The sequence below is a fragment of the Rhyacophila brunnea genome, unplaced genomic scaffold (assembly GCF_057557595.1).
Source record: "Rhyacophila brunnea isolate RB1 unplaced genomic scaffold, BYU_Rbru_1.0 scaffold_4, whole genome shotgun sequence".
In the NCBI taxonomy this organism is placed as follows: Eukaryota; Metazoa; Arthropoda; class Insecta; order Trichoptera; family Rhyacophilidae; genus Rhyacophila; species Rhyacophila brunnea.
The window spans coordinates 45,107,813-45,133,835 of NW_028233068.1; the positions used below are offsets into that span (position 1 = coordinate 45,107,813).

Sequence of the window (26,023 nt, forward strand, 5' to 3'; positions counted from 1 at the left end):
TTTTTCAATAAAATTAGTTTTGAATGTATATACCTATGTGCTATAGATATCGATAGGTCTACCAGCCTAGCGAAGTACGAGTTTTAAATTCCGCCGTTTCATCAAAAAATCAAAATGAATATTGAGTATCGCCAAACCCGCTCTAAGGATAAATAACAACTTACTATACCCTCTCTACTTACCCGACAAATCATAATTTTTAGCAAACATTCAAATTGTTAGACAAACATCACCACTACTAGCCAGCCTATGACGTCACCCGTGCGCGGTGATAGAAGCTCAATTTTGGTCAGACTTGTGGGTTTGGTCAGAGTTGGCAAGTTAGAATAGTTCTGCATTCAGCTATACGTAGGTATGTCCTTTTGAAGTGTACAGAGCCAGTCCTGACTAATATTAAAATAAGTGGAAATAGTACTACATAATATGTGTTTTATTTTATCAATTATGTAAGTACTCTCGAACAAGAAGATTTAGGCAAAAGCCGGACGGCGCTGTTGTCAACTAAATGGGAGGAGTTTATTAGTTTATAATGGAATTGCGGTTAAAAATGGGAGGAGCTTGTAGTTCACAGTTTTAACACGTAGCCAAGAAGATGTTGTTTGAGTATACCTACCATTATTTTCATTACATGAATTTATAAATAATCCTTTTTTAATAAATTCTTTTGCACAGTTATATAATTTAATAGTAATTAAACTGAATTATCCTAATTTTATAACATAATAATCGAAGGAAGTTGTTTTTACCATTAAATAAATTTTTTAAATTAACTACTTAAAATTTTATTTTTTAACGAATGTTATGACAGTTTTGCACTGAGTAACAGAGAGTTATTATGATCATCTTACATAAACAGCACAAAACTTATTTATATTAATCAACGGGATGATTCAAATAGTTTTTAACTCATCTTCAGCACTGGACGATATAACTATTAGTGCTCAAGCCCAGTAGACATAGTGAGATTCTCATCGTTCACAAGACTTACAGTCCATTTACAGTACAACCAAACGTTTTTACACACATAACACTGAAGTGGTATTTTCGCTGTGTGATGACAAATAAATTTCAAAGCATAAATGTAAATTTTGCCAAAAATGTATCGGATAATAAGAAATGATTTACAACGAATTTAATCGATGGCCTTAGTAATCTGTTTTCTTTGGAAGAGACATTGCGCGTGTCAAGTACATAATTACAAGTAGCTATAGGGACATCTCAAGATGTAAAGTAGAAACATCAATTACCAACTGAGCAGAAACAAAAAATGTCAATCTCAGTCCATCAAATATAGAATCTAAAGGACAAAGTTGGGGTATTTCAATATAAAAAAAAATGATACCTACCTAATAATAATGAATAAGTACATCATAGATTAACAAAGGATTCAACATCTATGGCAGTGGTTTCCAGGCTTTCTGTTACTACGCCTCCCTTTCAAAAAAATCTAATTTTGGCGCCTCCCCCCCTTTATTTCATTAAATAATACAGATACCTTTTTAAATAGTCAACAATGTACTAATAATAAAATGAAAAAAAAATATATAAATTAACAAGGTTTTACTAGTTAATTATATTATATTATTTTTTAAATTAATTTGTTTTTCATGCGATGAATGTGCTACACGCACAACAGCACAATCAATTTCAATAGTAGTCAATCCAAATTTGTCATCGTTCATTGACAAATGGATTCTATCATGGGCCCCACATCCTGAAGTGGACCCCAGGCCAGGATTTTTGGCAGGCCACCTACCTATCGCTGAGGTTAAGGGTAGTGTGGTGCTCTAATGTAGTGTTAAATTAAATTATACATGGGAGTTATCATTTATTAAGTATATCAACCATCGTATAGGTATCACATCAAATTGCAACGCACAACTTCATAATATTTAAAATATTTAATAGTCCTGAAACAAAGCAGTGCCTTTTTTTACTATTAATAAAATAATATGAAAAATGCATTAGCAAACTAACCAAGAACTCAGTAAATAGATTTTTGTTTGCTTCAATATATATGGCGCAGAAATCATTTAAAAGTGTTTCCACATGGCGAAGCTATTTTTTTGTAATTTTAATTTCCAAAGCTACAATTTTTTATGATTTTTTTATGAATGTCTTCACTTTATCTTTTTAAATCAGTGAATGCATTGGTGATCATTGCATTGATTTATTCCTCATTTTTTTTTTAAATTTCAACCAAATAGACAAGTTTAACAACAAAATTATCGTTCCTAAACAAATTTGCCTCAAATTTCAACATTATGATTAAATTTGACCTTTTTATTTCATTTTTTCACGAGATAGCCAGCGCGCTTCACAATAGTATAGAAGTGAGGTATTATAAAATTCGTCTCCATATTTTCAGACAGGTTTGCAAACAACCTTTTATAGAACTGTTTTTTAAGTAGTTCATAACTAACGGCCGTTTTATAAACTATGCATTTGCAAACTGCAAACCTGTGGCTACATTAATTGTGTTAAACTTTTCGCGCCTCTCTTTGCAACACTCCGCGCCTCCCAGTTTGGAAATTGCTGATCTATGGAATGAAAGACCATTTCAAATTACAAGTTAAAGGTACTATTTTGTTATATGATAACTTCATTCTACTGAACATTAATTAATAAAGAAAAATTTCGATTTATGGTAAATTTAGAATTACCGAATTTCGAATTATTGGAGAATAAAATTTTTCAAGTGATTACTCACATCGAGGTTCATACTGCACTTAACAGAGGCTCCATTGTCTGTAGACATGGCAATTTCATCGGTGTTGTAGTGGGCATTTATGGTGTGCTTGATTATTGGCAGGTCTGTAGGATCCCCATTAAGGTAATACTGCAAATATTCATTTAATTAGTTTAAAAACAGCCATAGAGAGGTTTTTTTTAAACCTTTCACCTATATACCAGTGGCCTGATGACTTCTTGTGACCTAGCATTATTGTCCTGTTTGTTCATTATTGTCTAGTATTTTTTTCTTCTTCTCTTTTTAAGTTACACGACAGTTGTAGTGTGTTGAAACAGTAGTATAGCGGAAGGATTTAACCTTGAATATGTGCAGATACGATTTCTTCTAGTGCACACGAATTATATAGGGTGAATTTTATAGTTTCTATACCTGACTTCACTTCCATCAAGCCTATTCCATCGCTTCTTCTCATCTTTGACAAAACTACCGAATTTCACTATAATGTGGTATGTTTAAAGTGGCTTTGAGAAATAATATAAATATACTGCAACCTCACCAGGAGTCGAATCCAGAGATCCATGATAAGAAGCCAGTGTCCTATATATTAGAGGTATCTTAGAAGGGCCACCATTCATATGATTAGATCTCAATTAAAAAAAAAAAATCTATTGTTGATTTTCTTTCTATATGTACTTACATGGATCCATGTGGGTATTTGTGTCACTTATGATTTGATTATATTGAATGGTTTTCAAATAGATAGTATTTGTTTTTTTTTATTGTCACATAGTGTTCTTCTTTCATTGATGTTTTGGGGATCATTGCGGAGGCCATTCTCAAGAGATGAACCAAATACCATCGCAACCAATTTTAAAAACCACAAGCAAAATATATGACCTGGTACCAAATTTATCTTTATCTGGACACAGTGGAGGGTGGAGACGTGGAGACCCGACGCACTGACTTATTTTGGTCACTCCCATGATAAAAAATAAAATAAAAACCATAAAGCTCAACCAAGACACATAAAAATAATATTAGTGGTTTCTTTTTTGTGTAGAAGTATCTGTTTTACTGGATATGTAATGGGCCCCTTTGATGCTGGTTGCAGGGCATGTAATGGGTAACATTTTATATTCAATTTCTGAGAACCACGCATCTTTTTAAGATATCGGCGTAATTTAATAATCGTATGACTGGTTTGAATGTTTTAAATATTCTAACAAATTGATTGCGTCATCTGCTTCAAAGAAAATCACCACTGTCTGGACACTATGGGGTAACATATATATATATTTTAATAATATTATCTACCTTTCCCTTACGAATTTCAATGGAATTGTTATATTGATCCACCAAGGTCAAAGAGTGGGTTTTTCCATCCATTAAATTTAGGAATATTGTAAAGTTCCCGTCGACTGTATCCTGTGCGAGTAAATACTGACAGTTCTTTGTCAGTGTTATTAGGCTTCCGTCGAATGTGAACAGCCTTCTACCACCAACAATGTAACTATGGACTGAAATATTGTATGTTATATTATAGCTATACATTATTACTATAGAAGAAAATATCACAATATATCGTCACTCGTACAGCGCTCGAAATGGAAAAGTTTACGAACCGGAGCGCACGACAGTTTTCTGAAGAACAATACATAGTTAGCATAGTTAGAAGACATAGTTATCAAATTTTTTGTGTATTTCATAAAAATAAGTATGTTAGATTTTCTATTATATGGCATATCTAACTCAGACGGTCAAATTATTTTTTCCACGAGATGGAGCGATAACTTTACCAATTTCAGGAACAGGAAAGGCGCTGCGGTCCATTTCGAGCCCTGCACTCGTAACATAAAAAATAAAATAAAATGAACCATTTTCAACATAAGAAATAAAATCACACAGTTACACCCAGTGTTACGTTGGAATAGATAGGCATGTTTTGGAAAAGTTGCATTATTTATTTTTGATAACAATATTATATCAGGGTTTTTTTAATGTCCAAGTAACTGGGGTAGATTTATAAATCATACTTTTTTGAATTTAAATTAACCCCAAAACTTTCACTTCTACACCTTTTGAGTATTTGATTCATCGATCCTTGGTGTGAAATAATATAGGATAATAATAATACTGTGAGATATAGTGATTTTACAAATAATAATTATAACAAAATTAGTGAATAAAATAAACATACCATTTTTTGGTGATATATACTTTGGATTCAGATAGGACACCAATAACATTTTTGCATCAGTTCTCAAGGTGTCTTTTTCCAGGTCTATAATAAACTGGTAACCAGGAGATCCAGTAATAATATTTGACGATAATGAAACCTGTGACAGAGAACAATGTATCAGTTAGGAATTTCAATTGACCAGGCATCGAATGGATTCTTTCTGTTTGTAAATTCTAATTTTACGTTTTATTAACAACTTATTATTGATAGCAGTGATGTAAAATATAAATTCCTACATGTGAAGTTTAAAATTAAATATATCCACATTGTCTACAGCGGAAAGGTTGACAGAGGAGCGGGGGACGAACGTCGTATTCAGTGGTTCATGTGTGTAGGTCTTATTGTCACCTACAAAAGGAGGGGGGGGGGGGGGGCGTAGGATGCTCTGTATCCCCCCTGATGATGTAAAGGTTATGGCTATCGTCTGCTGGCTTCTTCTTTCGGGGACATGCGTGCTTGATTAACAAAGCGGAATTACAGCGAAAACAGGGCATTTTATTTGGCAAAATACATTTTACAGTTACGTATTCTTTAATCTAAGATGTACAGCGTATAAAATGAATATTTATAAAATAGGTAAATTTTGCTGGAACGTCGGCCGTGCGGCCGACGCCGCCAAGGGTCACAGACCGAATATCCTTTGTTTGTCCGCGAGGCTTCAGTCAACTCTCGAAAAACAACAAAAAAGATATCATAATCTGCAAAATTCTCTCGCTGGAACTGACCAAGGGGTGCGCTTTTCAACCCGAAGCTTGTAGGTACTTGCGTTTCGAAGCATACCCTTCGCTGAGTCTGTGGCATTTCTGAGAATTTTCGCCTGGCTCAAAAAATTATTACCTACTTAGTAGGTACCTAGTAGGCTAGTAGGTATAATTTAAAAATATATCTTTGCAAAGTACATCGCCGGAGTTTTGAAAGATGCGTGCGTATTTTTTTGAATTTTCGCCGGCTAGCGAATATATATTGCTAGACAACATTGATCAGACAACAGACATATTTTTACAAAATAATATAAAAACAGTTTAGAGTTAAGACTAAAAATATACTAGGTATTCTAGGTATTAGGTACATTGTATGGCTGGGAACTTTGCTTCCAATATTTATAAAATATAGGTAAGTATACGAATTTTAATATTGGTCAAAATTGGATGAAGGCTAATAATGTAGGTAATAATATTAAAAAAATGATATTAATAATTATTATTTTAGGCATCTAAAGTGTTGTGCTGACGATTGTTTTAAGTTATCTAGGTAACTACAAAATCGCTATTTAATATTTATTGGCTTTAAAATTACAGCTTGCTATTACGTTTAAAATTGAATAAGTATGAAATTTATAATGATGCTAGGTTTTACTTCACTTGCTTCTAGAATAAATGTAGGTATAAAAAAATGCAGGATTTTACATACATTAAGGGCTAGAATGATTCTATTTGTTGAAGTTGCAAAAGGGTGACTATAAATTTTCATACATCTAAGCTTACGGGCTAGAAATTTCTGTGTCGTAGTCAATCTGCTCATGTCTGCATGAATCCGCCCAATGATGATTCAGGCCTCATGGCCTTGGATCCTCTGAGGATGCCATGGTTTAGGCGGTATCAATATATACATATATTCTTTTTAGCTCTACACAGGCCATGAGGCACAATAACAGTAAAGTGGTGTATTTAGCAATATAAGTGAAACAATCACAAACGGCTTTTTGAGAAAATCAAATAAATATATTGTGACCTCACCGGGATTCGAACCCAGAACCGCCGGGTGAAAAGTCAGTGCCCAAATATTATGTGATACTAGGTATATAAATAAAATTGTTTTGTTCCAAAAAAATGAACTACAAACTAATTTTGGTTGTACAAATGAAAGCTCATTTCAAAGAATTTCCAAAAATCATTAAATCTTTTTGGAATCTGGGGCTTCCAATTACCCTGTTTCTGTGTCTTGCGTGGAATATCAATCTTTACATTGTTATGTAAAACTTACCATCATCAACTTTAGGGCATCCGATTTATTGAGATTGAGCTTAATTGGTGATTGATTGCTAACTGCAACAAGTTTTGCCTTCTTCAAAATATCCAAGACATCCCCATAATCAGATGTTTCGGATTTCTTATATACTTTCTGCAAAAATTGAGGAATTGCAAACAAATGTCAGTGAGAAAAATGTGAAAGATGATTAAGTAACATATATAATTATAGTATAGTGTATATAGAAATTTCAGTGAATTTTAAACATAGAATATGGTATTTTTATTGGCAGTAACATTTCTGTCCATGTCTATTTTACAAATGAAATAAAATGTTTTTTATTGACTTCATCGAGGTTCGATACTGTGTTGACAGACAATTTCTGCGATGGTTGTATGCCATTAATCACTCAACTACAGGTGTAGTCTAGCTAGCGAAAAAATGTAAGCGTATTTATACTTGCATGGATACAAACCAAAATGTATGATAAAAAAGGCTAAGGTAAGTACCTATTTTATTTATAATGTGGAAAATTGTATTCCAGAATTAATAATGTAAATTGATAAGTGAAAAGATCCTGCTCATATTCATAGACAAACATATTTTTAAAGTTAGATTACTAAATTTGAAATCAAAAAAATAAATGATCACTACCTTAGCTAGCTGCCATATATCTCTATATATTTGAAAATGAATAAATACTATAAAGATTTCAAAAAATAAAAATACTAGAGAGTTATTATACCTTTTCAATATACTGCATAATTGAATTATAGAAATTTTTCCATTCATCCGTTGTGTAAATGTCACTGAAATATATTGCGATTTTTTTAACAGCATCCATTACGACATCAGGTGGACAATTTTCATTGATCTATAAAGAAAAAAATATACATAAGTAATATAATTCCATACCATACTTCAATAGGGAAACAACTCAAAAATTATTGTTCCAAGATAATGGCGTTTTTGCAGAAATTCTAATTTTAATGCCTTGATTTTGAGGAAAATCTATGTTTTTTTAATTTAGTTTAGTGGAATTCACCAATACACAATGAAATTTTACAGTTAAATAAGGAATTGATCCAGACATTTCAGTATATAATTGAATTAATGAGGGTTATTCGACCTTTTTACATCGACTGACATTATTAACTCAAAATCTTGAGTTGTTTACTTATTGAAATATGGTATCGGTATATAAGTTCAAATAATGTGCAAGAACCAAAGACTTAATTATGTCATCCATAAAAATAATACACTCATCTATAATTATATTTTTTTAACACATTTTATATCATGCTTAAATTAATTATACATAGGCTAGAATTTAATATTAAAATATTGCTTTTGAAAAATTCGAATTATGGTAAATTTTAAATTATTCGTGCTCCACACAGAATATGGATGCATCTGATCAGATTTTTTTACGAGTATTGATTAGTCATTCGCTCAATCCACAGAGGCTATACCCTGGATAATGTCCTGGTCGCTAGTTGATTGAATGAAAAAAACACTACACGAGCATTTGAGCCAGACGTGAAATCCAAACCCGTGGTTTTAAAAAAGAAAATATGTTAATGCTTACTTTAGTTGTAATATATGACACTAATGGATGGTTGGAAATATCATTTACTAGTGCGGTCACTACATTTGAAGATATTATTGATAGTTCATTCATCCAATCGCAAACAGCATTATATGATTCTGAAAAAAACATACATTTATATAATAAGTGGCTTAAAAATGTGCATGGCTTAATTGCACATTATAATATAAAATATAATTAATTCACAATACGATAAGTTATAAATAAAAGTAAATTCAAGAGATTATTTGTTTAGTATATAGACAGTATTTATTGACCAAATTATCTGTCATTTAATATGACATGTGTTTCGCTCACTCAGTAGGCTTTATCAAGTATAAGTACATACTCTAATAATAATTATTCTTATTGTGTAGATAAAGGTCTGAAAGATATAAAAGAAATACGTAGCTGATAAAATTACAATTTTTTTTTTTAAAGTAGGTACTTAACATTGATTAGAGAGGGTAGGAATTTTAATGAGAATTTAAAATATTGTTCTTTAATGTGTTATTCCTGTTAATATTTTTATGTATTTCTGAAAATTTTAAGGCTACTTTATTGGCATGATGAAGAATTTAAAAATTGCTATCTTTTTAGATGACTAAGTTCATAATTGATGTTGAAGCAATGTGATGTCAATTATCAATTATGGCCATAAATTGCAGAATCTCAAAAAATATTTTGCAATCATTGTTAATTATCAATTTGCATAATCCTCCATTGGCTTCATGCGATAGATGCAAACTAAATTTAATCCATGTGCGAAATTTGAAACTGTAACCCGCACAATAAGAGGAGAACATTTCGACTTCTACTTATACGCTTTTGTATGCTATAAGTTGAGAACCATTTTGTTTGATGGTGGGAATCAAGCTTCCTTGTTAATTCAATAAATTAGAGTTGTCGATGTTGATAGCTATTATGGGCGATGATCCAACACAGGGGTAGTCAACCTTTTTATACCTACCGCTCACTTTTTTATCTCTGTTGGTGGTAAAAAATTTTAACCGCCCACCGGTTCCACAGTAATGGTAATTTATCCTAGTGAAGTACCTAGGGAAGTAACTTTACTTTATAAAATTTATAAAGCAGAGTTACAGCAGGTTAAAGAATATAATAATAATTACTTAGCGAGTACTTTATGCCAGATTTTCGCTAAGTTTGGCAGAATAAAACAACTTACTGCAATTAAATCTATCTTTTTATTTGTGCTTTGCATACATCATAGAGGCATGAAGTCTGATGAAATTACCGGTAATTAACTAAATTATTTTATGGGGAATTTTATGAAAACATAATGAAAGTGCTTTTAAAACCCCGACCGCCCACCATGAAAGCTGGAACGCCCACTAGTGGGCGGTAGGGACCAGGTTGACTACCCCTGATCCAACATGTGATTTATTTATTAATACTTTGGACGCGGAAGACGCACCCGGCGCGTAATGACCAGGCGGCCGATCGATGTAATTAACGTGCATTTTAAAGAAGGCAATTAAAAAATCATTACCTACTCAGCAGCGAATGAGTTAAGAATGCAGACATGTAACTTACGTGTAACATATTGGTAAAAATCAATCACCATATGTTTCCAATATGGTATAAAGAATTCTATGAAGTTGTTGATCTTCAGAACAATATCGAAACTGAGTCTAAGGAGAGTAGTACAAATTTCTACAGCTTCTCTTGTAAGGTTTACACACAACTCCGATATAGTTGGAATGACTTCAGTGATTAAGTGAATACAAGCGGCTTCCATTATAAAAGAGATCATCTTGCTCATCTCAGAGACCAGTACGAACACATTTTCAATCACTGAATACAACACTCTTAGGTTTATTTCGCTGTTGAAAGAGAAATACAATAAATATTTCAGATTAACTGAGAGAGTATTCCATTTTACACTGTGTATTATAAATATATAAATGTAGTTTTCTTAGTCAATTGCAATTTAGATTGTATAACTATTATCAAGACTATCCAAGGAGAGAAACCTATCCGAGAGATGTATTGATAATGGTGTTACATCCAACCTACTAAAAAAGATAAATGTTGATAATATTTGTGTAATAATTAATGTTTTAGACATAGTAAAATTAATATTCAGCCAATATTTTCGATCTCCGTTTTGTGGTTTCTTGACTTATTTACAGGGAATATATCCATCATCCCTACATATATAGCAAATTAAGCATAATGCTTACATGGGCAAAGGGGGAAAGGCACGAGTCAAATGAACGCTGCTGAATTAGTGATTTTACACAGAAACATAGAAACGTTCAAAATAATTTTCTTCCCTGCAAAGTAGTAATTTTAGACTTCTCTCCCTTTTCCTTTGGCTCACAGAAATAATTACTAATGATACCAATTCATTTAACAAATTTAAGACAATGAAGAGTTCATCTCCTTATTGTTTTAGAGCATAGTGCAGAAGAATATTTAGAAGCACAAGTAGAAAAGATAAACAATTTGTAGCGACAAGTCACATGTTTTTTCTCATTTCCAAAAAGGTGTTCTATTAAGAATATATATTTTTCTTACTCAAACTAGGTTATCGATTTCAACGTCTACCTTTTGGTTCTGCATTATGCACTTAGTATAAAACATTAGGGTAATGCAGCGATGCACAAACCGCGGCCCAAAGTACTTCATCACCAAATTTTTCATTGAATACGATAAAATTCTAATTTCCTATATACTAAATTCTATCATGCAAATACATATATACGTAATGCAGAGTGAAGAGAAATTGGGGTAGCTGATATGTAACTATTAAATTAAAAATAATAATATGTATGTCTCGTCTAGTATAATAATATATCATTGTTTTTCAACACTTTCACCCACTATGTCCGTGAAAAATTATAAAATGGATAAATTCTTTCAAATATGTTGTGCATCACTAGGTTAATGTATCCAGAAAATTAAATTAACAGGGTAAAAAAATTACATGTCGATCGATAGCAAAGGCAGGTTTTTATCATTCTTAAGCTCTTCACCGATGGCCTTTATCTCATTGGCGTAGAAGTTGATTGTATTCGTGAGATCAGGAAATTCACGTCGGACATTGTCAGCCAGTTGTTTTATGGACATACTTTCTGAATGTATAGAATTATTCATGAAGACTGTAGAGCTTGCTACAAATCCATTAAGATGTAATTTGGTTGCTTTCTGTAAATATAAATTTTAGACATATTTGATAAATATAATTTAGATGTCGACAGTTGAAGAATAAATATTTAAAATCAATCTGTTCTCTAAATTTGGAGAAATCTAGGAGTTTAAACCTGAACAAACTTTAAAAAAAGGATATTGTGATGTTATACGCCTGTCTTCACACAAAAGATTAAACAGTATAAAAAAGTATTACATTGTGAAACAGCTCTGTTTTAAAATTTAGAACAAGATATCAATGGTTGTTGCACTTTTCCGATTTTCAAATTATTTTTTAATCAAAATGTGTAATGTGTATTCATTTGACTAGGAACGATAGGACAATATCAGAACACAAACATTATGGATATTGTTAAAACTTAATAGCGCCTGTACACGTGCATGGATTTACTGGCAGCAATAGTGTTTATTTTAAACTATCGTGACAATAACTGTTAACTTGTAAAAGTTCTGATTGTCTCTCCAATCTCATTCTTCAAGAGTGTGACGTAATGTTGTCACTTTATGGTACTATTTGACAGGTAGTGAAAATCGGTTAACCTCAAAATTTGTTAGTTGCTGGTTTTTTTGCCGGCAGGTTTGCCATTATCGTTTTAGTGTACAGGCGCAGATCGAAAAATTCTCAAATGTCGCTTGAAAATTCAGAAGCTTCCGAACTTATTTGATTCATGCATGCAATCTTGCCAACTGCGTGCTGCTTGCAAAATGTGCATTTATAATATGTATTGTCAGCAGTAAACACATGCACGTTTAAACGGGGTATAAAGCTCTAACTTCTTCATTATAACATGTTCCACCCATTTAGAGCACTTGCCCCATTAAGAAAAGGCAATCAGCACTGCCACACGCTGCGAATTATATAATAATATATTACAAGCCTTTTTCAGTACAGTAATTTCTTTCAGAAAAAGAATATTGTAAAATAACTTACCACAAATGTTTTTACATTAGCATCCTCATATGTATTATATAAAGCTGAGACAGTACTATTTTTGGAGCCATATCCCACATTGACTAACGGGTAATTATGTCCTGATAGTTTATATTCAGCAGAAAAACCTACATCCGTAAATGGCAACAGTGTTAATTGTAGTTTTAAGTGGTCGTCAGTACCTGAAATTGAAAAAATATTGTTAGGTGTCGGTTTTTGAGAAACTCGATATTAACCATAAACAAAAATTAAAATACCGATTACAGGAGGACCTCGACTTTCGCACATAATTGGTTCCTGAAAAGGTGTGCGAATGTTGAATGTTCGAAAGTAGAGGGAAGTAAAAAAAATTAAATTGTGTGTATTTTGAAATATTTATTTATCAAGTATATATAAGATGTTTAAAAGACATGTTTAAGTGGGGTTTGCGGGTGTTTCCCTTAAAAAGTTATCAAGAGTTAACTCTTTGCCACTCTTCTTTTTCTTATTTTAAATAAAATACTTTAAATGGTAAATCATTAACTTTACAATATTGCTTAACTGCTAGCACGAAATGTAAAGTGAACCAATCTTTTAATATTAACGCAGTAAACCCAGGCTTTTTTATTTGATTACTGTAAGCAATTCTTTATCCTTCCCTTTCAATGCTCTGGGATTTTCTGGTTGATAAATTAACATTGGCATCAATTTTAAATCACCAGCCAAGTTTCCACCAAGAAGCAATGTCAATCGGTTTTTAGAAGGTTTATGCCCAGGGGCAACTGATTCTTCCTTAGATAAGAATGTACGACTAGGCATTTTTTTCCAAAATAAACCTGTGTCATCTACATTAAATATTTGGCTAGAGGAATATTCTCCATCTTCAATAATTTTGGATAATGAGAAAATAAATTCTTTTGCAGCATCTTTATCCGCATCAGCCAATTTTCCAGTGAATTTAATATAAACCAACTGTTACTTGCTTGAAAAATCGTGTTAGAATCTTCTTTTTCTAGCCTTCCAATCTTTGTACAAACTAAGAGCCTTCGCTTGAATAATTGAAATATTCAGAGGGACATCTTTTTGATGTTGGTCGTCGATCCATGATGACAAATATTTTTCCATTTCATCCATAACTATGCCGTGTCCTTTAGAAACAACCTTTAAAGATAATATATTTCCACAATTTTGAACGTATTCCTTAATTTTATTTTTATTTTTCAAAATTGAACATATCGTAGTAGATCTTTTTGTATCATACGAACGTCCGATTGAAGCAAAAGATTCACCGCAATCAGAACGTCATGTGAAGTTTATAAGTCCTTGATTTCTTTTTGTTCATATCAACACTGCAGTTTTTCCGTTTCTCACTCATGTTTATAAATTTTTAGGGTGAAATATTTCAAATGAAGAAAATTAGCAAAACGCACATGACACGCCCGCACGCGCTTCTGCGCAAGCCACCTATCCTAGCTAACTCACAAGCAAAGTGACGGGTGCGAGCAGGATGCAAGTGACGCAAGAAATGCACTTGCTTGTGAGCGAGCGAGAAGGGGATATCTTAACCCCACGGCCAGCGCGACGTTTTAAAAAAACGATTTTTTTTGGAATGTGCGAAATAGCGAATTGTGCGAAAGTCGAACGTTCGTAAGTCAAGGTCTGCCTGTACACTATATTGATTGAGACTTTCAAAGGTTGTTTCTTGTTTTCTTTGTAATTTGTCTCCTTTCTCAACAATTCGGACTCAATATGGAAAATGAACTTTATAGTGTGCCAGAAGCGTCGAGGAGGGAAGAAGACTACACAGAGTGATGACCCAATTACCAGGGTAAAAACTATTTTTTTTTGTCATTGACAACCTGCCGCCATATCAGTATAAAAAATAACAAATTCATGATCTTACTTAGAACAACGGTCGACAGATCAGCTACTACGCCGTTGCTGAGATCCAAATTTCCATCCAAGTGGTACAGCGCATCATTGAAAAATCCAACATGACACTTCCATTTTGCACCCATTGCATTTTTGCCATCACACTCTTCTATCTCACTGTTGATTACAGCTAAATCACCAGCTGGTGATGTAATCTAGAATTACAAGATATATAAGTACGTAACTATTAAATTATTTTATTTTTTACCACGTTTTTATTAGCTCATATTCTTGTTTGTCCAGTACAGATTTTTTCTTGTTTGTCCAATACAAATCTTGCAATCGATTTTTAACTAACTTCCCGACTAGCTAGACATTTGAAACTTTTAGAATATATCAGAACACGACGACAATGCATTCTTTTAATACTCTCAGCCATCTTTAAGCAGAATTGAATTCATTTTCAGTTAATTCTGTTTTGTATGGAAAGTTATTTCGGAAAAAATTCGTAAAGTAAAACACTATTATTGGTTGCTAAGGGGGTCCTAGCAACTAAATTATTAATATATACATGTGTTACTATGGAAATCAATATGAAATGTCAAAATGACATTTCAGTATTCTATATTTATTCAGAATTTCTATCAAGTACAAAAAAAAATATTTATTAGTACACATAGAATTGTCAAGTTTATAACAGAAAATTTAAAAACGTGGTATATAAAAAGTTCTTTTTATCTTGTAATTATTATTTTTAAAGGACAACAGGCCCAATCACAGTAGTATTATAGTAGTAGGGAGACAATCACAGAAACATCTAGGCTTGATAAAATCATTGAGATGTATCGAGACATCACCGGGAAGCCAGTGCCTTACTCAAGTATTTTTAAATATAATATAATTATATTACTACTCACCTTTAGTTTTTGTAGATTGGGTTCAATAAATGTCAGGAATGAAAATTCTCTTGTTTTTTGAAGTACGACTGTTTTAAATACTGCAGATATTTTGGCACTGTTTTTGCTAATTGTAAATGTTTCATTCGCTATTAGTTCGACATCCTAAAAAATACATAATTTATCAATAATGTTAGATACCTTTGCCTATTCGATGGACTTTTTGTTAATTTTTTAACACTTCAATTCGATTCCCAAAATGTTTCCTAACTGTGTATTAGAAGTGTTATTTCGAATTCCGCATGAATAACAATTGCACCGATAGCTTAATCGTTAAAGCTCATCTCCTGGATTGCAGTGTGGGTTTAAGTCACAATTGGTAAATTTTTTTATGATTTTTTTAATGGGTTTGAGGTTATTGTACAAATTATTTATAATCTATCCTTCTAAAGCCGCATTGACACGGTCCAAGTACGATCCAAGTTGACTTGGACCGAGCGCACTCGTATGAGACATCTTCATACTAATTATTCCTATCCAAGCTAGTTTGGACGAGTAGGAGGCAGTCCAAGTAGCTTGGATAGGAGTAATTTGTATGAAGATGTCCCGTACGAGTGCGCTTGGATGGCGCTCGGTCCAAGTGTGCTTGGATCGTACATGGACCGTGTCAACGCGGCTTTAGTCTTGTTTGTAGCGATGCTACAGGACTAGTCTTGAGGGGCAGTGGGAGAGGAGAAATAGCTATATAATATGAGAAAGGAACTGTACACAAATTTCCATATTACAGGTACTTATTTGTTTATTTAATACCTCCAAGGATAGCATGACATCATATCGTCATGGTCATCAAATGGAACGTCATTCACATACAAAGAAATTGACTCACCTGTCCATTAAACATAAGTAATGCGGAATGATGGATGATGTCTTTATTGCTTGATTTATCATACTTATAGCTGACATCCACTTTTGATTCCTGCACAGAAAATATATAATGAAATAATTGCTGAAGATTCAACGAATACGACTACACCAGAGTGTTTTTCATTTATTTTTGAACAAAGTTTAAACATATTTGGGTGTTTGATTCTAGCGTTAGTTTCTTGACTCTGATAGAGTATTTTCTGGAATTGTTCCCTGTGGAATAGCTCCTTAGCCAAATTTCCAAAACAGTGACTTACATTGCGCAGCTAAAACAATCATTTCCCCCCTATTCATCACCTTTTTTCACTATTTTGAGGATTTTTTTCATATGAAGTGCCTAGTTTCAAAACCCCTATAATGATTTTAGGTAGTTTTGAGAAGAATGAGAAAAACTATTAAATCTGTGAACTTTATGTATTTATTATTTAATTCGTAGATTCTAAAGAGTATTTTAGCTTATCCATTTTAGGGGCATTTGAAAAGCACACACAGCCATTTTAGCGGGTTTTGAAATTTACCCTAATTTTTAATCATACGTATTGACGGTTTTTGGCGTTTTTTAAAGTTCAATCTTTGGCCATCATAATAAATAGGTAACAAAAATATTCATCTAAATACATATTATGTATCTAACTCAAAATTTTCTAAAACTGTTTTAGGGCGATTTGAAACTAGGCGCTTCATTTATTATTTCAACAATGGTGTATCAAAAAGTGTTATAACTTCATTGCGGAATAACTCTTCCATCAATAAGAATTATTCTGTGATCGGTTGTATTAAAAATCAAATTCAAGACAATAATTCCTCACAAGCAACACTACTTTCGTCAAAACGTCCTTTAGGCCATTTTAGCTTAGCAAATAGTGTGCTATGTCAAAAGGTCATAAGAGACAATGTGCAATTTTATAGGAGAGTAATTTGAAATCAGAATTATTTTCGTCATATATTTTTCATAAAATATTTACCAGAATATAGTTGTAACATCGTCACGTAATAACTCTCGCTTACATACTTTTGGAATGCTGAAGAGGACATTCTAAGCAATCTAAATGACTAATTTTTGCCAAAATGTCTCTAACCAAAAGCCCTTTTAACTTAGCGACCTTGATACATATACACTAAATAATTATAAAATAAAAAATAGTCAGGTATGTATATTAGTATATTTAAAACAATACACATCTCACCTTTGGAGAACCTGGGAGCAGAAGCAATATGCTTCCGTTAATTACAACTTCCTTTCCATACGATGTGTAATAATCCAGATTAGTTTTGAAATGGAATTTAGAATTTGGATCATTCAAATTAGAATAGAAAATTGTTTCTTGGACAAGCGGAAAAGCGGGCCACTCTTTGTCATCGGCTAACGAAGTTTTTGTCCGCAAGTCGATCACACGAGTTGGGATCGTTATAGTCAAATCGGTGACGTATTCTGGTGGTAAATAAATGATTTATGTATTAATTACAAATATTTTCCTAGAAGAGAATATTATCATCTAATGATTGTGCTTATAAACCTAGATTTAAGGCCTAGATGTAAAACCCATGTTACAATAATTATTATAGTATCTCTGTATATAGTTATATTCTTAGTGTATGCAAAGATACTATCATTGCCCTCTCACTCGCATAGCTTTTAATTTACTTTGTGATAAATTTTGTTTTTGCACTGATCTTGGGACTAAGGTCCTGTCAACCACCAAAATAGCCGTAGGTAATAGTTTTACCATAATTTCAAGTAAAATAGGAAATTTTATATAATATATATATTATAATGGAAGATTGTTAAAATTGAGCTACATATCGACTGCTTAATATGCAAACCAGCTAACTCCGTTGTTCAGGAAGGAGAAAAAACATGACAATTTAACCATCGCGCGGAATTTAACAATTCCAAAAATACACTTGGAAATTTATTTTTTTATAAATAAGTTGCATTATGAATTAATACTCTATTTTAGCTTCCCTTTTATATTTAAAGAAAATTTATATAAAGGGCGGAGTTGTTCTATTTACGATATTGAAAATTTATCACCTGCAGTTGGGTGTTTTGTGTAAAGAACGATAACGCATTTATTTATAGGATTAGAAGTTTTAAATTTTTTGTGAGCATAGAAAACAAGCTTTATAATAAAATACTATCATTGATTAATATTGATTATCATATTATGATAATCAATATTGACACAAATGTTTAGGTTTGGCTTTGATAGCTGAAAATTGGTAAAGATGTTAACCTGATCCTGCCCATAGACTGCACCACATTGTCACAAGTGGCATAAGGCCTTTTATGGGGTGATCCAGTTCCTTATTTTGATTATAAAATCTGATTTGCCATGGCTTGTACCTAATTCTTGTAGAGAAATACAGTACAAAAAAAACGTAAATACCAGGAAAATGTAAACGGGTTTTAAGCAATTATAAAGAAATATTAAAAAATATATATTCGGATTGTTTATATAAAACTCTTTCAATATTATAAATTGATTTGAAGGTTTCTTAGGTTTTTAGACCCTCGATGTACTTCATAGAATCTTCTTATATCACCGATCGCGACTGGTCAAGCCGAGCCTACTTGTATGAAAACAACAGATCCAACTTCAACTAGCCTATAATGGAAACTAACATTCAATTCATTATTTTTTTAAATATCGAGTTACAGATTATCTATGATGTTTTAAATTCCATCCAAAGAATGGTATCTTGTCATTTAAATCAATATAATGATATTATTAAGTTAATTTTATAGGTGGCATAAGTACCTAATTGAAATTCTAGTTGTGTCATCTTTGCACTTATATTACTATTGAATTAACTTGGATTTTATGCACAGAATATTTATTTAAAAAAAATGCAATTAATGACTGTTAGTAATAAAATTTGAAATGAATTAATTAGCTTACTCTGATTAAAATATTTGGAAGAAGATGTCACTGCATACTTTGTTTCTCTTCTAGATATATGAAAATCTATGTCATGGAACCGAACCTTATAATTCAGAATATATAACCATATGTTGATGCCAAATTCAGTTTCAATTCCGATTTTCCTCAAATCAAAAGATATTGATGAGCCTGCTGCAATATATCTATCGACTGAAATAAAATTGTTATATGTTAGTTATAATAGCCATATGGCCAAAGTATTTGTAAAAATATTTTAGAGAGCCAGTCTTGAACTTGTCATCGACAAATAAACATTCCAATAACTTTGATGGATTTCTGTACAATCTTCTCTGTTCGGAGTCAACTAATTTACAGCCTTCTGTGTAAACGAACAGCTACCGCATTGTCTTATAATGTAGTAGGTCTCGTGTTCGAATCCCAGGTCTGGCAAATTCACAAGTTGTTTTTCGATGTGTGGTTGGACCCAGAGTATGGACCCGATAGGTTAAGAGAGTGGCTAACATCCATATCTCGTTAAAATAAAAATACAACCTCCACTCTGTGGAGGCCCATTTGATCTTCTTAGGAACATGGCAAATTAACATAATAGTTTGCTATATTATTTCATCAGACAATTTACTTTCACAATAATTGATGACGTTAAAAATATATTATCGTTTTCGCTCCTATGTTAAGCATAATATGGTCCCTCACATAGTGGACATTATATAAAAAGACCTTTTATGAGAAATGGTTGTTAACCATTTGACCAATCCATTGGGTTCATACTTCACTGAAAAAATAAAATATATAGTTTTTAGTGCAACAATCTAAATACTGAAAAATTAAACAATCCTCGCACAAGTGCCAAATAAGCGAAAAATAAATGTCAAACGGAGAAATTAAATTATCAGAAGTAACCTTTTAATATTACCCTAAAATATATCTCAATATATTGTAATCATCATCAGCTTTGATCAATTCAACGCTGATTCTAAATGTTTCTCTCGATCCTATGAATTGCATTGCTATATTGAACAATCGGCGTTTACTGGTCAGCAAGACAGCTGGCTTCCCTAGTCAATAATTCAAATAATATTTAAAAAAAACCATATTTTTTTTAAATAAATTTATTTTTTTGGCCACCCATCATCATTGACAACGGTTTTGACTGCCTACTGGAAGATGCTTCACTCTTATCTGTCTGCCGCAAGCTCTACAGTTAGGTGCATAAACATTAAAATTACGAATTATGAATTACAGATTGAATTTTTCGGAATTAAAAAGCGGATTGTCTGTAGCTCTGCGAATTGCTTTGAATGAAACCATTCAAAATTATGCATTATAATAATATAAAATACTAAAATAATAAAAAAATATTATATAAAAATAACAACATACGTTGTTTCAAGTCTGTGTAAAATTTGATGACAGCGCAGTCTATCTCGTCACAATACTCAGCAATAAATTTATAAGGAGTCTCATCAACAAATGTATATTCTAAAGTCACACTTTTAGATCCAATTGCTGAGTTAAAAATAGCCTGAAAAAGGTTTTGTTAATATTAATAAGAAAACATTTTAAGAAATACAATAATATTGATATTTTATATTTGTAATTTCATGTCATGGAAAATTTTCTGGTGACATTTCCGTGGAATTGTCACGATTTTTATGGTTATCATCATAATCTGTTTATTATAATACCTATTTAATTATATTGAAGAGAGTAATTTGGTGATGTACATGTTTTGATTAGAATGTATTATTGTCTATCCACTTTTATACATAGACTCTTTCGGTTTACTAATTAATAATAATATGGTTGACTTTGGCACATTTGGTGAAGTAAATACCTAATCATGTAGAACAATGATGAGCATCATGCGGCGTAATTTTCTACAGATGACACAAATTTAAATCTAACATAATATTAAACAAATGTTTTAATTGTCTGAATGCAATTCGAATGAGCTGCATCGTGTAATGTTACAGCTAAAAAATAAAAAGTAACAAGAAAAAGTTTGTTTGTTAATCAGGCTATAATATATAAGTTACCCTGTCTGATTCGAAATATTCGGATCGAAAATCCCGTATCAGTGTTGCCAATCATAAATAATACAAGGTTGCATTTCCGTACTATATATTTCTTGGAAATACTGTAAGTGTTCAGATGTAGTGAATTATTTCTATAAATGAAAGTTTGTAGAAATGGAGAATTTTTTTTGGGAACAAGACTTAAGACGGCTTGCCCATGTTTCTGGATGACTTTTTTTTTGTATATAAATACAGTTCCCAAAAAGTGTTTGGTATTTAATTTGCCCATCGTAAAAAGAAAAGTTACTCATCCCTGATAGTTCACTGTACTTATTTAAGACTTTATTCTTTAGTGCTCATAAGAGAAGCTTTATTTTTTATAAATAGTGTTGGAAATCAAACATCAAGAAAATAATTTATGTTCAGGTCAAAAATTTAATGTAAACTGCGTGAAAAGTTTGAGAGAGTAATTATATTGGTACCATATCATCCCCCTGGATGAATTTAAATCTGCCTCGATTCTCTACATCTTTGATACGTATATTACTAATGCCTTCAAAAATATACTGCACTCCATCATTCTTCACTTGATAAGATATCCTGTAAAATAAATAACGATAAAAAGGTTAAAGTAGATTTACAAGAAGGTGGAGGAAAGTGGTAGAGTAGATTTTTTTAAAATCTATTTTTCATACTTACATTGCAGTTATCAGGTTGTCACCACTTTCCGTCACAACAAACAACATTTCATGAGGCTTACTAGCGGAATTCTTAGTCTCAAAGATAAGCTTGGCCTTATTAAGCTTCGGACAGTCCACATCCACCTTAATCGTAAAACGATCTCCTGAAGCCAGCTTCCAATCAGTTTCAATATCCACGAATATGTCTCTTCCGCTTTCAATCATCAATTTAGCATAGCCGTCATTATCAGATCGTTTAACCGTTGTAATGAAGAGTCTATGGAAAAATACCAAAACACATAAATGGATAGTAGAGGATTAAAAATTAATCAACAAAGTATTCACAAGATTTAAGACTGTAATGCTAGAAACATGTGACGTGATGGTAATGTATTTCTAGCATTATACCCTGTTTACACGTGCATGGATTTACTGTTGACAATAAGTATTATCGTAGCCATAACAAGAAAATGTATTATCCTGTAGTTGGCAACATTGCATGCATGAATCTTCATGCGACAGTGGGAGTTTTTCGATACGTGCCTGCACAATGGAACGATAGTGGCGAATCTGCCGGCAAAAAATCGAACTACGAACGCATTTTCAAGTTGACCGATTTTCACTACCTGTCAAATAGTACTAAATAGTACCATAAAATGACAACATCGCGTCTCGCTCACGCTTAAAGAATGAATTGGAGAGATAATCAGCACTTTTACATGGTAAACAGTTATTGTCACTGCAAGTAAATCCATGCATGTGTACAGACGCTGTAAGACTGTAAATGCTGGAAACACGTGACGTGATGGTAATGTGTTTCTAGCATTACAATACCTATTGAAGATTGTTACATAATTTGGAGCAACCTCAAAAACATACCTAAAGAAAACTGCTGATGAACTTTATCAATTTAGGCTACTGATACAATTTGACACTTCTGATACGAGGGTGGGTCAATAAGTCCTTAGAAAAGCCGACAGGTGGCGCGACTAGTACTGTAAGCGGTTTGTTTTCATGCAGCGGCACTACCGATTCAGTATGCTGCGAAGTTTCAATCAGATTGGTCGGGTTGTTGTGTGTTTCTCGTACATTTAAAAAAAAAATTGCTTGTTTACAAAAATGGAGAAAATTGAGTTTAGAGCTGTTATTAAACATTTTAATATAAAAGGGTTAATAGCAAAGGAAATAAAAAATGAGTTGGATTTAGTTCACGGTACATCTGCTCCTTCACTTGCAACTATTTATAACTGGTTAAATGAATTTAAACGTGGTCGTACATCAACAAAGGATGAACCACGCTCAGGACGTCCTGTAGAGGTGACTACACCAGAAATGATCAATAAAATCCACGATATGGTGTTAAGTGACCGAAGATTAAAGTTGAGTGAGATAATTGAGGTTACAGGGATCTCAAAAGGTAGCGTCATTTCTATTTTACATGACAAATTGGGCATGAAAAAAATTTCTGCAAGATGGGTGCCGCGTTTGCTCACAGTCGACAATAAACGCAATAGGGTGGTGGCCTCTAAAGCCCTGTTGTCGCTCATGCAACGCAATCCGGATGAATTTTTTCGTCGCTTTGTGACTGTAGATGAAACATGGATACACCACTATACTCCCGAGACGAAAGAACAGTCAAAGCAGTGGATTGCGAAAGGCGAACCATGTCCAAAGAAGGCGAAAACCGTAAAATCAGCTGGTAAGGTTATGGCTACTGTATTTTGGGATGCACGTGGAATTATTTTCGTTGACTATTTGAAAAAAGGAAAAACAATAACAGGGGATTATTATGCATCTTTATTGGACCAGCTAAAAAACAAAATTGAAGAAAAACGGCCTCATTTAAACAGGAAAAAAATCCTCTTTCATCAGGACAATGCCCGTGTTCACACATGTTTACGATCAATGGCTAAAATTGAAGAATTGAAGTTTGAATTGGTCGACCACCCACCGTATTCGCAAGATTTAGCCCCCAGTGACTTTTTTCTTTTCCCAAATGGCTAAGTGGACAACGTTTTTTTTCAAATGAAGAAGTCATCGATCGGACAAATGCTTATTTTGAGGACCTTCCGAAAACTTATTTTTCTGACGGTTTAAAAAAAATTGAGAAATGTCTAACCAAGTGTATTGAGCTCCAAGGAGATTATGTTGAGAAATAAAAAAAAAAAAAAAAAAAAAAAAACTGTTTTAATGCTTTTTTCTAAGGAATTATTGACCCACCCTCGTATGTAGTTATAAGGAAATTTTAGCATGGTTAGTAATTCTATTGCTAGCTTAATCGGTAAAACTAATTAATAGATAGGTATGTTTCTGAGGTTGTCCTAAATTATGTGTGATAATTCTAACTATGTTAGATTCAATATCTACAGTAGTAGACTACATAATATTAGCGAATAAAAACTTGGCTAGGTTGGTGACTAAAGTAATAAAGCGATAATCAATACATTACATACCTGTCAGGTATATCATTTAGATAGGTTGACTTAATTTCAAAGACTGATGTGGTGGACGGTTGTATATCTATGTATGCATTTAAACTATAAATTTTACCGCCATCTTCCAATGTGCTATCGAGTCTGATGTTAAAAGTGGAATTAGACTGTAAACATAAAGTAACATAATATAGGTAATGTAACATTTTTTTCTTACATAATAAAAGTAGCAGAATGTTAATAAATTTTGTTACATAATGAAACGTGTATGTATATTATTTTATATATTCGACCATATCCGATCGTAAAGAGGCCTGTAAACGATCATCAAAAATTGCAGACTGCCGATACAGTATGACCCGTCATCAGTGTCGGGCAAGTGAGGCTGATGTATTTTGTGCGTACACGTGACAACAACGGCCGGCAATGAACTTTTTGCACCATATCTTGTCCTAAATAATCACATAAAGAAATCTAAAAGAAAATAAGGATTTGGATCGGGTCCACGTCAAACGTGAAACAATAAGTAATATAAACCAGAAATTAGTTATTGATAATTATTTATTTAAAAACTTTACAAGAATGACAAAAATTGACTTTTAGTAGGTATTTGTTAAATACAATTAGTGCGAAGAAAAAGAAAGTAGATACAGTTATGAAGAAAGTAACACTGACTAATATTATACTGCCAGTAACTCTTCGATTTTTGCCAACTGGAGATTGAAAATGAAATGGGATTCAGGGTGTTCAACTCTTCGATTGATCACATTATTCCAGATCCAGACGTTTGTGCAGTTTTGATAATTGGCCTTTTCATATTTTGATCATTATATAGTTTGGCTTCCACGTTTCATAGTTCAAGACGTAAATAAACCTCATTAATAAGCTTCAATACCCTGTGGTTTGTTCATTTATTCATTGTACGTAGTGTGGATTGACGATTCGTAATAACACCATAATAATATTAATAACGAAACAGCGAAAAATTATAATAATGACGTATTTTCGAATCAGCTGTCACCACATACAATATTTTTATTGTTGCTAGGGGTAAGGTCAAACAGAGACGCATACATGGAGCCGAGCGAGAATGAAATAGATTTATCTAGCAATTATTGCCGTATTTTCGATTGCGTTCGATATTACATATATCGACCAACCATGTTGCCAGAGATCATGGGCAATAGATGTAAAGTTTCGGCAACGTAGACTACTATTGTCGTGTTTTGGGGAACTATTAACGGCGACACAATTGCCGTAAAAAGTGGCTCGTTTATGGGCCCCTTAATAAGATCATATTATGGGCCTCCAGAGAGTAGAGGTTTGTATTAACAGATTTTGTTTTTACGAGAAATGGATGTCAGCCACTTGCTCAACCTATTAGGTCCATACTCTGATTAATACACAAATTGATATCAATATGTGTACTTGCCAGACCCAGGATTCGAACCTGGGACCCACAACATTATAGGCCAACGCTTAATCCGTGTGGCCATCGTGGGTGTGAACTTCGTTAGAGGGTCATGCTTATGTACATGTAAGTAAATATATGATACCTACCTACATAATCCTTTGGGTACAATTATTGTTAATATTGAATTACCGTAATTAGCGCCACTCCTGCCTTAGAGGTTAATGGGCATTTATTAATACAACGAAAATAAAACTAGAATAAAATTATTCTGATATGAGATGTCTATTTTCAAATACCTATCGATATGTTCAGA

General features: G+C 32.6%; 1 protein-coding gene across 1 annotated transcript in view; it reads right to left on the reverse strand.

The window, feature by feature from the left end:
- The window catches only part of LOC147067430 (apolipophorins-like), a 95,108-nt gene that overhangs the window by 9,703 nt on the left and 59,382 nt on the right, over positions 1-26,023 (reverse strand). The window contains exons 34-51 of the mRNA XM_085953944.1: positions 24,318-24,463; positions 21,884-22,141; positions 21,667-21,784; positions 20,550-20,691; positions 19,167-19,358; positions 17,451-17,695; positions 16,226-16,315; positions 15,361-15,504; positions 14,475-14,658; positions 12,593-12,774; positions 11,438-11,658; positions 10,042-10,331; positions 8,488-8,606; positions 7,645-7,773; positions 6,915-7,052; positions 4,890-5,028; positions 4,007-4,209; positions 2,711-2,839 (exon numbers count right to left, since the gene is read on the reverse strand). Coding sequence (XP_085810070.1) covers positions 2,711-2,839; positions 4,007-4,209; positions 4,890-5,028; positions 6,915-7,052; positions 7,645-7,773; positions 8,488-8,606; positions 10,042-10,331; positions 11,438-11,658; positions 12,593-12,774; positions 14,475-14,658; positions 15,361-15,504; positions 16,226-16,315; positions 17,451-17,695; positions 19,167-19,358; positions 20,550-20,691; positions 21,667-21,784; positions 21,884-22,141; positions 24,318-24,463 — 3,069 coding nt within the window. The remainder of the gene's footprint in view (positions 1-2,710; positions 2,840-4,006; positions 4,210-4,889; positions 5,029-6,914; positions 7,053-7,644; positions 7,774-8,487; positions 8,607-10,041; positions 10,332-11,437; positions 11,659-12,592; positions 12,775-14,474; positions 14,659-15,360; positions 15,505-16,225; positions 16,316-17,450; positions 17,696-19,166; positions 19,359-20,549; positions 20,692-21,666; positions 21,785-21,883; positions 22,142-24,317; positions 24,464-26,023) is intronic.